At 55.2% G+C, this 15739-nt stretch overlaps 5 protein-coding genes across 5 annotated transcripts; 1 reads left to right on the top strand and 4 right to left on the bottom strand.

Annotated features, from left to right (window-relative positions):
- Nucleotides 1-4: 4 nt before the first annotated feature.
- TRIREDRAFT_52156 (uncharacterized protein) lies at nucleotides 5-812 on the bottom strand (the record flags this gene model as incomplete). Its single annotated transcript, XM_006969031.1, has 2 exons — nucleotides 777-812; nucleotides 5-693 (listed from the first exon to the last, which is right to left on the bottom strand). A coding segment is annotated over exon 2 (666 nt), but the record flags the coding sequence as incomplete, so codon positions are not given.
- A 506-nt stretch (nucleotides 813-1318) lies between these two features.
- TRIREDRAFT_81889 (uncharacterized protein) lies at nucleotides 1319-5687 on the top strand (the record flags this gene model as incomplete). Its single annotated transcript, XM_006969080.1, has 2 exons — nucleotides 1319-4568; nucleotides 4648-5687. The coding sequence occupies exons 1-2, from the start codon at nucleotides 1325-1327 to the stop codon at nucleotides 5685-5687; spliced, it is 4284 nt and encodes a 1427-aa protein (XP_006969142.1). The 5' UTR covers nucleotides 1319-1324.
- A 655-nt stretch (nucleotides 5688-6342) lies between these two features.
- On the bottom strand, nucleotides 6343-7427 carry TRIREDRAFT_81884 (translocon-associated protein, alpha subunit; the record flags this gene model as incomplete). The annotated part of the gene is made up of 3 exons (XM_006969030.1): nucleotides 7241-7427; nucleotides 6678-7135; nucleotides 6343-6613 (listed from the first exon to the last, which is right to left on the bottom strand). The coding sequence occupies exons 1-3, from the start codon at nucleotides 7301-7303 to the stop codon at nucleotides 6343-6345; spliced, it is 792 nt and encodes a 263-aa protein (XP_006969092.1). The 5' UTR covers nucleotides 7304-7427.
- A 270-nt stretch (nucleotides 7428-7697) lies between these two features.
- Nucleotides 7698-11578, bottom strand: TRIREDRAFT_81882 (uncharacterized protein; the record flags this gene model as incomplete). Its single annotated transcript, XM_006969029.1, has 6 exons — nucleotides 7698-8982; nucleotides 9046-9583; nucleotides 9660-10172; nucleotides 10267-10329; nucleotides 10391-10644; nucleotides 10726-11578. The coding sequence occupies 6 exons, from the start codon at nucleotides 11576-11578 to the stop codon at nucleotides 7907-7909; spliced, it is 3297 nt and encodes a 1098-aa protein (XP_006969091.1). The 3' UTR covers nucleotides 7698-7906.
- Nucleotides 11579-12857: 1279 nt separating this feature from the next.
- Nucleotides 12858-14018, bottom strand: TRIREDRAFT_69425 (uncharacterized protein; the record flags this gene model as incomplete). The annotated part of the gene is made up of 1 exon (XM_006969028.1): nucleotides 12858-14018. One exon carries the CDS (start codon nucleotides 14016-14018, stop codon nucleotides 12858-12860), a length of 1161 nt encoding a protein of 386 aa, XP_006969090.1.
- Between the last annotated feature and the right edge of the window lie 1721 nt (nucleotides 14019-15739).

Raw genomic sequence — 15739 nt, 5'->3', positions numbered from 1 at the left:
CAGCCTCGCGCTCAGCTCTCCGCTCCACCGACCGTCTCTTGAACCGAATCTCTGCCCTTCTTCTCTCACCACCATCAATCTTGCGGCCTTGACGTTGCTCCCACATGCCCTCCGTAACCTTGACGATTGCACCAGCCTGCTGCGGCAGCGGCGTCGCATACGGGCCGGCTATTGACTTGAGTCCTCTGACTGTGTAGCCATTTGGGCGGGGCAAGACCTGGTCCTTTTCCAAAACCGCTTCTTGATCCATGGGCACGTTGACGACGTATTTCGCATCGCTGACGACGGACGCCGGTGGTGTTGCGACTTTCAGCAGAGCCTGGCCGTCTGTGACATACTTGAAGTCTCCGCCGGGACCCAGAGCGCCCTCTCGGTATCGCTGCATCCACTGCAGCAGGTATCGGCGGCTACGGGGCGGCTCGATCCCGAGCTCCTTGAGTTGCGGCGAGGTGAGGGAGAAGAGGGACTCCCATGACGGGAACTTGGAGGCGTGCTTGCTGAGGCCGCGGCCGATGAGGGTGAGGAAGGTCTGGACGTCGGGGACGAACGGTCTCGGCTGCGGGATTGTCGGAGCTGGCCTCGTCTTGTGCAGCCACCTTGCCTGATTTGCGCCTCCTGAGAAGCTGGTGCCGCGAAGGAACCGCAAGGGCTGTGATAGTATCGTCTTCATCGTCGACTTGCGTTGCTGGAGCCCTGGCATCCAGTCGTTAGCGGCACTGCCATTGGCAATTGACATATAATGGTAGTAGTTCCATGATAATTTGAGCAGAGCATACCTTTGTAGGTCAACCGTGATCTGCCCTAAACACAGCAACTCGGCTTTCGAATCCAGCTGGGTGAATCCTGTCGCATGTGAAGGTTCCTGGTCTGATGCGTTCGATTTTGAAGGTATTAGCTAAGCAGTGATGGATGGAAAAAAGTAGCGGGGCTGCCACCACCAACTCGTTATCGCAGTCCTCCCATTGGCCGGACCGCATTATCTAAGTGATAAGGCGTCGCATTCAACTCACCTTCCCATTGCCAGGCACCTGTCGCATCATCTCTTCCTTCTTCAACATCTGCGGTGCATCATGGCGGCGAGCGCATCCGCCATCTATGGGTGCTGTCTCGAGTCTGAATACTGCCCAGCATAGTCGTCCAGAACAGTAGTGAGCACGTCTGCTTGCTGCAACTATCCAGAATGGCCCGCAAGAAGCTGCCGCGCAAGCCCTCGGTGTGGCTCAACTTCGACATTGGACACGATGGTGCGTCTGTTCGGAAGCGGCCACCTTATTACTGGCGGAATATCAGAGAGCTAATGTTTTAACTTGATTATGCAGATGCCATGCCGGCTGCGTTCCTCCAATTCTTCGATTCCCTGCCGGTCCAAGGCCCTGCCGACGACACCAAAGACACTCCCAGTGACTTCGAGCCGCCCTCGTCGAAGCGTCGCAAAGTAGATTGTGAATCAGACTCCAGCATCTGTGTCGCCAAAGCCGAGTTAGCCTTTTCCCGCCGATGTGAAGAAACCTCCAGCCAAGACTACCGTAGTGTGCATCATGGGGTGGAATCGCTGCTTAGATTCGGTCTCGATGGCCAACGTCTCTCGATCATGACGTCGCCGACCAGTCGTATCGGCCACTTTGTTGCGCATATACTGCTACGCCCTGGAGACGTGGATCGGGATGCTCGGGATATGTTCAACATTGAAAGCTTGAACCTGAAGAGGAGTGGCGCAGGCGCTATATGGAGAGCTGCCGATGTCGTGGTTGAGCAGCACCAAGGCGTTGCAACGATGACAATCTCTTTCCGGCTTCTTTGGAATGATACCCCATCTCCGTATGCGCCTTTGAGACGAAATGACGAGCGTCGATGCAGCGAGAAGCTCATTCAGTCCTTCTTCCCCTCGGTAGACACAACGCTCAACAAATCCGCCTCGTGGTCGCCAATGGATTTCTATAACGCGGCGCACGTGCCGCAAAAGGATGATGCCGTCGCGCACTCTATCCATGTTCCCGGACTCAATGCTGCGCTTTTCCCCTACCAAAAGCGGACGCTACAATGGCTGTTGCGCCGAGAAGGCGTCCAATGGACTGCGCCAAACACACCTGTCCAGCCCTTGTCGGAAAAGGAACAGACGCTGGACTTGGATCCTTTCCGTACCGTGAATGATGCCGATAACAACCGGATATATCTCAGTGATGTGTTTCAGACCGTTACTCGGGATCCTACACCCTACCACCAGGCCAGTAGACTTGTCAAGGGCGGCATCTTGGCGGAGGAAATGGGCTTGGGAAAGACTCTTGAAATGATCAGCCTCATCCTGTTGCATCGACGTCAGGCAGGTCATCCCCCAGCTCTCCTCCTAGGCCAAGAGAATCTGGTTCCGAGCGGCGCAACTCTCATCGTAACTCCAAAGTCTCTGCAGCCGCAGTGGATATCCGAATTGTCACGTCATGCCCCTGGACTACGTATCAAGCACTATACCGGATGTCGAGGAATCGACAAGGAGGACGAGGCACGTCTCGTGGCTGAGTTGGCCGGTTACGATGTGGTAGTGACGACCTACAGTGTTTTATCTGCAGAGCTTCATTTTGCCATCAGCCCCCCTGAGCGGTCTCGGAGATTTGAAAGGGCATACCGTCGAGTCCTTTCTCCTCTGGTCCAGATATTGTGGTGGAGGGTGTGTCTTGACGAGGCGCAGATGATCGAAAGTGGCGTCAGCCAGGCTGCTGCATTGGCGAGAGTGATTCCTCGAGTCAATGCTTGGGGCGTCACGGGAACACCCGTCAAGGACGATGTCAAGGACCTGCTTGGACTGCTCTCCTTTCTGAGATATGAGCCCTACTGCTCTGCTCCACAGGTGTGGCAAGCACTTACCACTCACCACAAGCCGTTGTTCCAGCAGCTGTTTGGATCGATATCACTTCGGCATACCAAGGCATTGGTGAGGAGTGAGATATCCCTCCCTCCACAGAGGCGGTTTGTGATAAGCATGCCCTTTACCGCAGTAGAGGAGCAGCACTACCAGTCACTGTTCAAAGAGATGGCGGAGGCCTGCAAGCTCAGCGTAGAAGGAGCCCCTCTAGCTGATGATTGGGCTCCAGAGGAATATGAAGACGTCATGAGGCTGTGGCTCAACAGACTGAGACAGACTGCTCTTCATCCAGAGGTGGGTGTCTACGGACGTCGAGTGCTGGGAAGCAAGGAACGCCCGATGCGAACGGTGGAAGAGGTGCTCAACGCCATGTTGGAGCAAGGCGAGGCCGCTATCCGTACTGATGAGCGTGCCTATCTGTCGAGCAAGCTGTTCCTGGGTCAGCTGTTTGAAAACAGCCCCCGAGTCAAAGAAGCCCTCAAGATATGGGAGAAGGTGCGGGTCGAGTCCGCCAAATTGGTTGCAGATGCCCAAACAGCACTTCGAGATGCATTGCGCGAGAAGCGAGGGGTCGAGGACGTGAGTGAGATGTCTGAAAAGGTGCAGGAACTGTCGGATTCGGACAGTGAGTTGGATGAAGAGGCGGAGGAAGAAGCTGGAAGTAAAGGCCAACTCGGCGAGCTGCAGAACAGGCTGAGGAACTGCCTTGAACTTCATCACAAGGCCGTCTTCTTCTGCGCCAACGCATACTTCCAGATCCGGGACAATCCAGAGATGACTGCGCCTGAGTCTGAAGAGTTTGAGCGGTTGAAAAAGCTCGAGGACGAGGGCTACGAGAACGCCAAGATGCTCCGGAGGAAGATACTCAAGCAAGGCCATCGCAAGGCCATGCGGCTGATCAACAAGCTTGCTTTGAAGGCCGAAGAGCAATCATTTGTCGAGATACCAGAGCTCGTCATGAATAACGAGAAGGGCATCGAAACGGGCAGCATCGTCGACGACCTAGAGATCCTCTACGCTGAGCTCAACGAACAGGCGAATCTGATTGACGAATGGAGAGAACAAGTCGTTCAGCTCCTTCTACGGCCACTTGTTGATGAGGAGGAGAGTACAGAGACTACCGGAGAAGAACTTGTGGATTCCATGAAAGTTCAGGATGAGCTAATGGTGTACGTCCAAGTCCTTCGAGTCATCATTGCTGACCGTCAATTTGCCATATCAGGCCAGACGAATGGCTTGGTGACGCATGAGCTGGAGACATCCTTGAGGCTAGCGAAAGAAGGAGATGGGCCTGCTCCGGAGAAGCTCATCGAGCTGGTCCGCAAATGCGCTGAGGTCAAGCCTAGGAGAGCCAAGATGTCCATGCGCGGCGCCATCAGTGAGCTGCGCAGCTTGGTATCTCGGCTCACCAGAGACACAAACCGGAGCCAGAGAGAAGTTCTGGAGTCTACGATTGCTTCCAAGTTGATGAAGTCGACCCAAACGCTGCTTGGGGAACAGAACAAGGTGGCAGTGGCTCTAGAAGCAGAAATAGAGAGCTTCAAAAGGGCCATGAATGCGCGGGTGGATTTCTATCGGCAGCTGCAGGCCGTCTCGGATGACGTGCTCCCCGTGGAAGCACCCAAGACGGAAGAGGCCATTGAAAAGGCCAAGAAGAACATTGAGGACCTTCACAAGAAGTTGTTAAACGGTGAAGCCAAGCATCGATACCGTAAGTTGGGCGGGACCCTTTTCTCAGGGGCAGCTGCCCTCGAGGCCTTGATAGCCAAAGCTGACAGGAAATGTAACAGTCATGAGCCTGAAGGAGACTGGTGCGAGATCCAACGAGCCTCGCATGTGCGTCATCTGCCAGATGCCCTTCACGACGGGCGTCCTGACCGTGTGCGGCCACCAATTCTGCAAGGAGTGCATCATGATGTGGTTCAAATCCCACCGCAACTGCCCCGTCTGCAAGAGGGCGCTCAAGGCAGACAACCTCCACGACATCATCATCAAACCCCGACAGCTTCAGGTGCATGGCGAGGAATCCGGCCGGCAGCCAAAGGGGAGCGCCACTGACGGCGACGGCTCGCCGGAACGCCGAGGCTCTTCGAAGCAGATGATGCTCTACTCCGAGTTTGACGCCGAGCAGCTCGAGCAGATGAAGAACATTGAGCTGGACGGGCCCTCATTCACGACCAAAGTGGACACCCTGGTGCGGCACCTACTATGGCTGAGGGAGTCCGATCCCGGCGCAAAGTCCATCGTCTTCTCGCAGTACAAGGACTTCCTCCACATCCTGCGCAACGCCTTCTCGCGCTTCCGCATCGGCCACGCCTCCATCGACGACGCCGACGGCATCGGCCGCTTCAAGGACGACCCGGCCGTGGAGTGCTTCCTCCTCCACGCCAGAGCGCACTCGAGCGGCCTCAACCTCGTCAACGCGAGCCACGTCTTTTTGTGCGAGCCGCTGCTCAACACGGCCCTCGAGCTGCAGGCCATTGCCCGCGTCGACCGCATCGGACAGCAGCACGAGACGACGGTGTGGCTGTACATTGTCTCCGGCACGGTGGAGGAGTCCATCTACAACCTCTCCGTGCGGCGCCGCATGGAGCACATGGGGAGGAACCTCGGCGGTGGCAGCGGCAGCGGCAGGCTCGAGGGCGAGGGCGAGGCGTCGACGTCAACGCCGGAGCTGCTAGACGCGAGTATCGAAGAGGCGAATACGCTGGAGCTGGAGCAGGCGGCCTTGTCGAAGCTCATGAGCAAGGACCGGTCTGCGGGCGAAATGGTGGATCGTAGTGATCTTTGGGAGTGTCTATTTGGACATGTGAATGGCAATAAGGGTTGAAGAGGGTGTCGTCTGAGTAGAACGACGGTCAAGAACAAGGTTGTGTCTCTTGGTGACGGTTCACTGGAGAAGTGCCGAAATGACTACTCTGGAGAGGCACAGGACAGTGTGGTGGTGTAAGCGTTCTCTGATGTTTGAGATACCCATGATTTACACCATGCACAACGGACTTGACCGATATTATAAGCGCCTAGAACTCGATACACGAGGATGTTTAGAGCAAAACGAGGCTCAAAGATGGAAATTCATTATCGTTGCTCACTCCCTTCGTATTGTACATGATTTCTTCTCTTACAATGGTGGTGTATATCCCAAACCCAACCCGAGTCCCATTCCAGCCCAGGCTCAGCAGCATTTTCCTTTCCCATTGAAAACTTAAGTATGAAGATAGGAAGAAAGGAAAAGACCACGAGCTTCACGTCTGTATCGTCACACTCCTCCATAAATTGCATGGGTCGGTTTGAGAATTAGAAGAAAAAACAAGGGGGGGAACCCTTCGCCTCTCTCTCTCTGCTGAAAGCCAAACGACTCCCAGAAGAACCGAGCAGCCAAGCTAGGCCAGAAATGAGGGACAAAGGGAAGGGAAGAAGAAGAAGGATAACGTCTCCCGCTCAATCCAGCTTCTGTTGCCTGTTCCCGTTTCTCTTGGCCTCCTTTACTCAGTGCCCTTCTTCTTGCTAGCGCTGGACTTGACGCGCTTGGCGACGGGGCGGTTGATGTGGTGGTCAGGGATCCAGCTCTCGTCGTACGACTTGCCGGCGGACTCGGAGCCGGAGAGGGCATCGGCGGGGTCAATGGGCTTCTGGACGGGCTTCTTGACGGTGCGAGGGCGCTTGGCCTGGGGGAAGAGCGCCTCGATCCAGGTCTTGTAGACGAAGAAGAGGGTGCCTCCGAAGACGGCCGTGAGAACGAGGTAGAGGAAGATGCTGGAGTCGAGCAAGAGTCAGTGCCCATATATAATAAAAATCAGCTAGTATCATGTTCACATACATCTGAGGATCGAGGAAGCTGGTGGGGGCCTCGACAATGGATGTCTCGCCGTCGTAGGCGGGCACCTGGAAGATGTCGCCCTTGTCGTTGGTGAAGACGGCCAGCAGGCGCAGGCGCACGTCCTGGGGCATCATGTCGAGGGCGAACGAGTACGGGATCGACTTGGTCTCGCCGGGCTCAATCTCGAGGCTGTACTGCACGGCCGTCAGGTTGCGCACGATGCCCTGGTAGGCCGGGGCGTCCTCGGGCAGGTCCTTGGTGGTCCACAGCGCGCCGTTGGCGAAGACGACCTGGATGGCGGCGTCCTCCTTGTTGGTCACCTCGATCAGGGCCGTCGTCGGGCGGCCGTTGACCAGCTTGACGCCTAGAATGTCCGAGTCGGGAAACGTGGTCCTGATGTCGGCGTTGAGCGAGGCGGGGGGCTGGCTGGCATCGTTGGCGAGGAAATCGGCGTCAGACTGCGCGAAGCATGAGTTTCTGTGTCATTCAATTGACCTGATGGCGCATCATTGCGAGCGATAATACCGCCACCACCATCATCATTCATCATCTTATCAACGAACCTGAGCGACGGCGCCAAAGACGCGCAGGGCCAGAAAGGCCACGAGAGACGACTTGAACAGCATGATGACGGCGGGACCTGGAGGCGAAGACGAGGAGAAAGACGAAGACGATACCCAGCTCAACCCGGTCCAATTGATTGAACCACGAGAGATTGGGAAGAAAGGAAACAAGGAGGAGGAGGACGAAGAAGAGAATGAGGATGGACAGAGATGAAGAGGATGGAGAGAGAAGAGAGTCGGAGGAGCTGTAAGTGTGACTGAAATGGCCCCAGATATTCCACCTAACAGAAATGTGGCCACAGCTCGTGGCAGGCTCCGCCTTACGTAACCAGCCTGCAGCTGCCCCTAACGATGCGACACGCTAGCCCGAATAGGCACTGTGATGGCTTCAACTTACACGAGGTTCAGTTCAGTTTCTCTTGCACAGCTTTTTGTGAAGGGTACGAGACAGGACATTCTGATCAGGCAGAGCCTGAGCCATACCGAGTAACTGTAGAGACCACCACGTCTCTTTCATGACATCGTCTGCTGATCAATTCTTTGTAAGCTATTCCATCAGAGGGAGACATCATCATCACAACCACATGATACCCGATGCCTAGTATCCCACCAGATTGCCTCCTCCTTTCCGTCAGTACACATATTCAAACAAGTACTGCTCTTCTGTCATGGCCCTCCGAGATCCATGCCGCTCCATCCGTCAAACACGTCCATATCGGTGTCCAGGCCGCCAAACAAATCCGCCTCAGCCGACGCGTCCAGCCCGCCGTTGTTGCCAGACGCTCCCAGGCCCAGATCGGCCGAGACGCCACCGATGCTCATGTCCAGGTTGCCCACGCCGTCAATTGCCATTGTACCATCACCCTGGACTCCGGCAGCCGCAGCCATGGCATCTCCCAAGCCCGTCGCGTCACCGGCCAGGTCCAGCTGCATGTCAGCCGCCTGCAGCATCGTCGGCGGCGGCGGCAGGACCAACTGCGCTTCGACTCTCCTATAGAGCCGGACCGTGATCTCCGCCAGTTCGGGGTCCTTCTTGTGCAGCCTCCTGTAGTTCTCCGCCTCCATCTTGAGAACCTCTCGAAGAGTGAGACGCCGCTGCAGCGGCGGAGGCAGGCTCCCCGTTTCGTCCAACAGGCCGCTCGTCAGCGGCAGCTCATTGCTCACGTTCGGCGCACACACCAGCGCCGTCACCACGTCATAGGCAATGCTCCCACTGCCTGCCAGGGTCTGCTGGCGTATCTCCTCCAGCATGACCCGCAGCAGCCTGTTCGCGCCGACTATCTTGAGCGTTGCAATCATCTGCCGATGCGTATACGAGGTTGGCATTGCCGTCATCTGTGGATGCATGCCCCATTGCACCAGGTTCTGTATCAAATGCTTAGCCGCTCCGGCAAGACCGCTGCTGGAGCTGGCCGTCCACATCTCCAGCTCTTGATGCTCGGCAGCTCCCGTCCGCCTGGAATGCGGCAAGCTGTCCTTCAGAGCCCTCAGCAGCGGCTCAATGTCCTGATTCTTTGGGTCCTGTCGCTGATATGCTCGCAGGGAGTGCTCCAGCGGCTTCGCGATTATCCCCTTGACCGAGGCAAGCATGGTACTGGCCTCGCCAGATATGGACGTGGGCAACAGGATTAGCTGCAGAATTTTGATAATGGATTTTTGCTCCTTCTGCTCGACCCAAAGGTAGTCGGACAAGAACCGAATCGCGGGTATAAGCGAGGGCAGCAGGAACGTGTCAACCAAGTCTGTGAGCAGTCAGTAATCCCCCCCCTGAGCAATGGACAGCTGCAAAAGCACCAGTCACTTACACTCAACACCCGACTTAAGGGAGTCGTCGGTTAGCGAGCCTTGCGTATATGCAATCACAATGTTCTCAAACAGCGTCGCGATGAGGAGATAGAATTCTGCGGGCGGGCAAGACGACATCAAGTCATCCCCCAGTCCCCCCGCATCACTGTCGAAGAGGCCATGGATCCATCCACCGAGGTGTCCGTGTTCCTGCTCCGATAGCCGGTCCAGCCCACGGCTGATGTGAGCCCGGCCGATGATTTTGGCAACGCTCGAGTCTGTCGCCAAAATGCCAATGTCTGCCGGGAATAGGCTGTATCGGTACGCAAAGGCCAGCACCAGCAGCAAGATGGCGCCAAATTCCTCGTAGACAGGCTGGTACTCCCCCTGGTCCTCCTCGTATCGCCAGCCATCCAAAAGCTGGCATATGGGATCCAAGATGGTCGGTAGCTTTTCGAACAACAGGAGAACGTCCAGAGACTGGGGCTTCTGGGCCAGCTGGCTACAGAGTATCTTTAGGGACATTGTATCCTTGCTGTTACAGAGTTGCCGTAATAACTGGTATCGTCGCAAGCGTCAGCCGTGGCCTACCCAAAACACAGCGAAATGGCGGGCAGGGGTTGGGGAAGCAAACCTCTACAAGCGCCTGGCATACTGCCCCGACATTGCCGTCCATCTTGTCCATATCGCGAACAAGCGCTTGGATCTTATCAGGGTCAGATAGACAGCTTTGAACCAACTTCTCCTTGGAGTATTTCTCCTGGGACGGTTCATACGACATGGAACTCTCTCCCAGAATCCGCTCTACGTGTTCGCGCTCTATCAGCCCGTGGAGAGCGCAGGCAGAGCAGAACTCTTCCCGAACACTCTCTGTATAGGGGTTGTTATTTCGCGATTCGTCAAACATGAGTGACGCGGTAGGAAAAACGCTTGTATCGACTTGAGAAAGAGCCTGAGTGATACAAAATTCGGCTGACGGCGTTGAAAAGCCGGGAGGGCAAAGTTGACCGAGTATCAGGGGCACCTTGTTTGTCAAAAAAGACCGCAGCAGGTGGGCGTCTCTGGGGCCTTCGTTCCTGAAAACAGCGTTTGCAAGCAAGTCAAAAGAGGCTAAAATCAGATCAATCGCGCTCTGCTGGTTGTTTCCCTGGCCAAGAGGTCAGTAACCGAACTGCGAGAGGGAGGGTAGCCTGACACTATCGAGCGAGGACGCTCGGGTGTAAATTACATGAGGGACAAACCTGGTATCTATTATTCAAATATGAGAAAAAGGCATGGTCGTCTATAAGTGGTCGGCCAACAAGCTGATACAACAGTCAGCAAATAGTGAAATTCCCACGGGGGACATTGAAGACGTCAACGAACAGAAGCGCCGAGGTAGACGTATAAGCCCGCCCTTGTGTTTGTTATTGGCATATCTGGAATCATGAGGTTATCCAAACCCACGGTAGAGTCAAGAAGCTCATCCATGGCATTGGCAGCTTGGTTATTCTTCTCCGTCGGATCCAAGGGGGCTAGAACCTCTGTTCTGAACATTTCGAGTTTTTCCACGAATGGCGGGACAGGCTGAAACACATGCACAAAAGATGTAAGGCTGTCTGAGAATTCTTTCCGTAGCGCTGGTGACAAATGGTAAGCATATATGACGGGCACGGGGGTAAAACTAGTCATAGGACAGATGGTGACCACAGGACGCATACCTTTGGCGGACGGGTGGCTAATGATCTTGACGAGAGCCGGGTTATCGACTAGCCGAAGCAGTAGAGGCACAAAAGCTGCCCTCGAGACCTCCATATCGTGGCGAATCTGGGGGTCCTGCAGGGTGCCACTGAGCATTTCGGCAGCCATGGAATTGGACGCAGCAGCAAAGAGAGACATCCATTTGGAGGTGACGTGGATAAGCTCGAGCGCCGTGCGCGAATCCTTGGAGGCAGTGCCTTCGACTACCAGCCGTATGACGTGATAGAACATGACTTCTTCGAGCCAGGACGAGCTTTTCCATCGAGTTCGGGATGGCCGTAGGGTATCGTGCTGGGGATCGCGCGTGACGTCGCCTAGCAATGTCTTTTCGTGCTCGTGCTCGTGTTCGTGCTCTTTCGGCGGTGCATCTTTTGCTTCCTGTTCTCCTTCTTTCTGTTGCTCTCGTTCTTGTGGTGGCTGTTGTTGTTGTTGTTGGTGGTGGTGGTGGTGGTGGTCTTGGTCTTGATGTTGATCTTGGCCATGGCCTTGTGTTTGCAGCGGCGTCTGCGCGTGCAGCGACGAGTATCTGTACAGCGACCGGAGGATGGACACGGCGTCAATGTACCGCAGCTGGGTGAGCACGGAGACGTACGGCGGGATCCGCGGGTCGGGGCTGACGCAATTGGACGCTTGCGGCTGCAGCAGGAAGTCGGCGATGACCTCGGGGGTCAGCGGATGCCTGGCGAAGACGAGCTTGACGTATTCCTCAAAGGGGCCGGCGTCGAGGCGCTTCGTGAGGCATTTGGAAACAAAGTCGGACCAGCACTTTACGGAGTCGCGGAGAGCCTCTCTGGCCGTGTCGCGCGGGTCCATGATCATGGTAGGCGGCGCGCCTCGTGGCGGGTGGGAGAGAGGAGTTGTGGTATCGAAAGCGCGGTAGAAGTGTCGCGGGCTGGGATGCGTTGTCGCAGTTGTCGTGGGGGAGATGGTGATGCTGCTGGCGTGACGTCGCTATTTCTGCGCCGCTGTCGGACGGGGTTGTTCGGGGCCTCGGACGTCGAAGACTGGGCCGATTGTGAGGCGGAAGTCAGAAGCGTTGTCACGGACTGGATGCCCTTGAAGGGTAGGACGGCCAGCTCGCCTCAGCCATAGAGCCCGTCAATTCGTGAGAGGCGGATGGTCCAAGTCTAAAAGAGTAGGTTTCTCTGCTCTTTCCCTGCTCGTCTCTCCCTCCTCTCCTCACCTGTGCTTCACGGTGGCTGTTGGTGACGCAAAGTGCTGGTGAAAGAGAGACGAGGCTGCGGGCCTGGAGTTGCGGATCGTTGGGGGTCGCATTCTGATGCTCCAATTGTACAGTGCAGAAGTACTTAGGTACGTAGCTTTTACCTTACCTTATCGAGCACCGGACAGTTCGAGCTTTGATTGGATAGTGCTCAGTTGCAAGTGGGGTGTTGACGACCTCAAGTGCTCTTGCCGCATCGGGAACTACACTCATGAGAATGGACCAAGTCGGAGATGGTTGCAACAAAATGCATATCAAGGTAGACAATACTTCACCGCTGCAGCAGCAGTCCGGGAGACATAAAGTACCCGAAACTGCCGTGCCTCTTTGCTGCTAACGAACTGTATCAGCTCACTGCATCATGAGCAGGTTCGTGAGCTACATGTGACGGCACCCAGCCGTGAGTCACGGCAGCTCCCATTATGAATATCAATAATACCAGACACAAGCTTCTCTATATTAAGCAACCATATCGCCTGCTGCATGCTACCTGGTTGAACAAGTCCCTCTAGATGTTCCACCCAGATGCTGCTGCTTCGGTTCGACTCAGAACGACCCAGGACAAGCATTTGGCCTCCACGAAGAATTGCGAGCAATGAATACACCCACGGCATCGTTCCAGCATCTGGATGTCTCTTTATGGGGAATTGCATAGGAAAAGGAAAATGGGATATCTGATCAGAAAAAAAAGAGAAGTAAAGGACACCGACTATGAAAGAGAGCAGGAATAATTAACCCACAAGTCTCTCTACTAAACCACCATCACCACAGAATACCACCGTCGCAACAACAACAACAACAACAACAACAACAACCCCCTCCCATTAGGATGGCACTCCTCATATCTGCCCACGATGGTGTTGCAAACGCTTACTTCTCGTACGTCGTCATCAGCGTCTTCTTGCCAGCGGCAATCAAATGGCAGTAGTCGGTACCCAGGAATCGGCCCTTGGCGTAGTGGATAAGGAAGCTGAAGAGCTTGAACGAGCCAAACTGGCCAGTGGCGCGGCTCCGGCCCAGCGTGATGCCAACCATGACCTTGTTGCTCGGCGTGTACGTGGGCATGACGCCGCCCTTGAGGTAGATGGGAAGCGCCTTGATGAGGTGCACGGCCTGGGCATCCGCGACCCCGGCCTTGCATTCCTCCAGGCTGCCGACGTCGCCGAGGACGAAGATGTTGTCGTGGCCCTTGACCTGGAGAGATTTAGTCTGAAGGATGAAGCCGTTGCTATCCAGCAGATTGGCCGGCACAAACGAGCTGTTGGGAATGCCGCCGGTGGTGGGGACGTAGGCCTGCGTCGTGAGCGTCGTGACCTTGCCCTCGGCATCCGTCAGTGTCAGGATGGTGTCGCCGCCCGAGTGCTCCACGGCGGTGACCTTTGTGTTGGGGATCAGCTTGACGTTGAGCTTCTCCAGCTCCGTCTTGGTCTGCTTGCGGACGCTCTCCATCAGGGGCGGCGCCAGGGGCAGCCTGTCGTTGTAGATGAAGTAGACCTCCTTGCGGCCCTGCTTGGAGTACTCGAAGCCCAGCTCGCCCGCCGTCTCGGAGCCGGTCTGGCCGCCGCCGACGACGGCAATGGTCCTCGCGTTTTCGATCTGCTGCTGGAGCTCGTGCAGGCGCTGCTTGGTCTGCTCGGTGGTGGCCATGGCCTTCCACGGCATGTTGTCCTTGGACGAGGTGCCCGTGGCTACGACGAGCGTGTGATAGTTGATGGTCCGGCTGCCGCCATCGTTGAGGGAGACGGCGACGGTGTTGCCGGTTGGATCCAGGGCGCTGGCGGCGCCGAGGACAAACTCGAACTGGTCAGAGGGATACTCCTTGAAGATGGGCCGGAGGTCGATCATGGCCTTGTCCTCGGACAGCTGGCCGGGCACAATGACTCGGGGCATAGCAATGGGCCAGTGGAAGTGAGTGGTTGGGGCCACGACGATGAGGTTGTATTCCTTGTCCTTGAGAACGACGTTGCGCATGGTCTGGCGGATGAGGGGCGCGGCAGCCACGCCGACACCGAGGATAACAATCGTCTTCATCGTGGACGAATCGTTGCCTTGCTTCCGTTGAGAGCGGAGGGTTCAGAGACGGCTTCAGGTGGGTTCTTTGAATGGTGTCTGTGGTGATATAACGCAGGAAACGAAGCACAGCTGCGAAAGAAGGGGACCTCGGGCTGAATATATAAGGTACTACCATGCCCGATGCATGCATGTACATGATACTCCGCAGCCCCTCTACCCCTGGTGGCCGGAACGAAGCTGTCCAAGCAGTGACACGCAAGGGTCAGGATGTTTTGTCAGAGCACATGTGAGATGCCGTGCTTGGTGACCCAGCCAGATCCGCCGGCTACTACCTACCGTCGCTCAGATTAATAAGATATGATGTTCGGCATTCTCGTCAGATGCGAGGCTCCGCCCGGCTGATTGATAGAAATTTCACTGCATGTCCGCAGCAGACAAGAGGCAGCAGAACAAGGGAGTAGTATCTAGTAGTATCTGAATGCCAGTTCCTTCTCAGACGCGCGCGCTACATCTGCTGTCCCAGCAAGGGCACTAGCCTGCACACGTCGATGATGTAATCTCAGATCTCTGCAACCTAGAAATCTCGGATACCTTGATTAGCAACGAAGGGGGCAGACGAACGGAGAGATGCAGAGTCCAAGCTTCAATACAGAATTTTGACAGGGACAAATGATCATCTCAGCTGTTTCCTCACTATGGAGTGCGCCATTTCCGACATGCCAGCGTTTCATCCTTCGCCTTCTTTTTCTCTAATAAGATCAATAAGAGCACGACACATATACTATAGTACTAGGCACCATCTTGAGCTATCTCCTCAGCATTCCAGGCCCTTTTTCATATTGAAACCAAGTCTTCAAGCTCAAAGGCCTTTCAACTGTCTTCGGATTTATTCAAGCAGCATCACAAACTCAAAAGAGACCGCGTTCTTCTTGTAATCAACCCCCAGCAGCCGCGCGGTGACCACAAGCTCTTCTTGGATACCCGCAAGCCCGCCCAGCCAATCAGCGTCGTTAGCGCCGGCTTCCCGCTCGTCTCGCCGGCGGAGTTTGCAAATTAAAGCTTCCATGTCCTTCTTACTCAACCGTTGATGTACGATTATACTATCGATTTCGAAGCGATTTTTGCTCAGATGGGCATTGTCGTAAGATATTGGCGGAGGTAGAGAAGCCAGCCATTTCCATCAACAGTATCATAGCCTACATGTATGTTCTTTCTCTTCTCACCTAAGCATTAGAAAGCACTTGACCATGTCCAGTCTCCTCATAATATATATATCTATTCTACTCCCTTTTTCTTTCAAAAGCATTCCCTTCTCTGCTTGCGGAGTTGGAAAACTCCTCTTGAATCCCCCCATCACATCACCCTCTGTTAAATTTTAGGATTGTCTGTCAAGGAGCTTCGGCTCCGGAGCGATCCCACAGGGAGTGACTGACTTGAGCCAGCTTACCCGGGAGTGGCCGCCTTGCGGACGGCGCAAGAAAAAGGAAAAGGAAATCATCATTTACATTGATAGACCTTGTTTACGAGAGGCATCACTGAAATGAAGCAGTAATTTCAGATATACCTGATCACTAGGTATGTAGATGCTGTTCTTAAATGCTTTGCCCACCTGACGAAGAGGGAGTTGTAGTTGCCCCCTTAGCCGCATTACCTATCCTATGTTTGGTGGTCTCTTGTGGCTGAGTTCCCTCTCCTCCAAGCAAAGTTGCCTCTCTTTGTCTCATGAAAAACACTAAAAA

Source organism: Trichoderma reesei, assembly GCF_000167675.1.
Source record: "Trichoderma reesei QM6a unplaced genomic scaffold TRIREscaffold_28, whole genome shotgun sequence".
In the NCBI taxonomy this organism is placed as follows: Eukaryota; Fungi; Ascomycota; class Sordariomycetes; order Hypocreales; family Hypocreaceae; genus Trichoderma; species Trichoderma reesei.
Note: the sequence above shows the minus strand (reverse complement) of the source record. Positions and strands in the feature narration are given on the sequence as shown.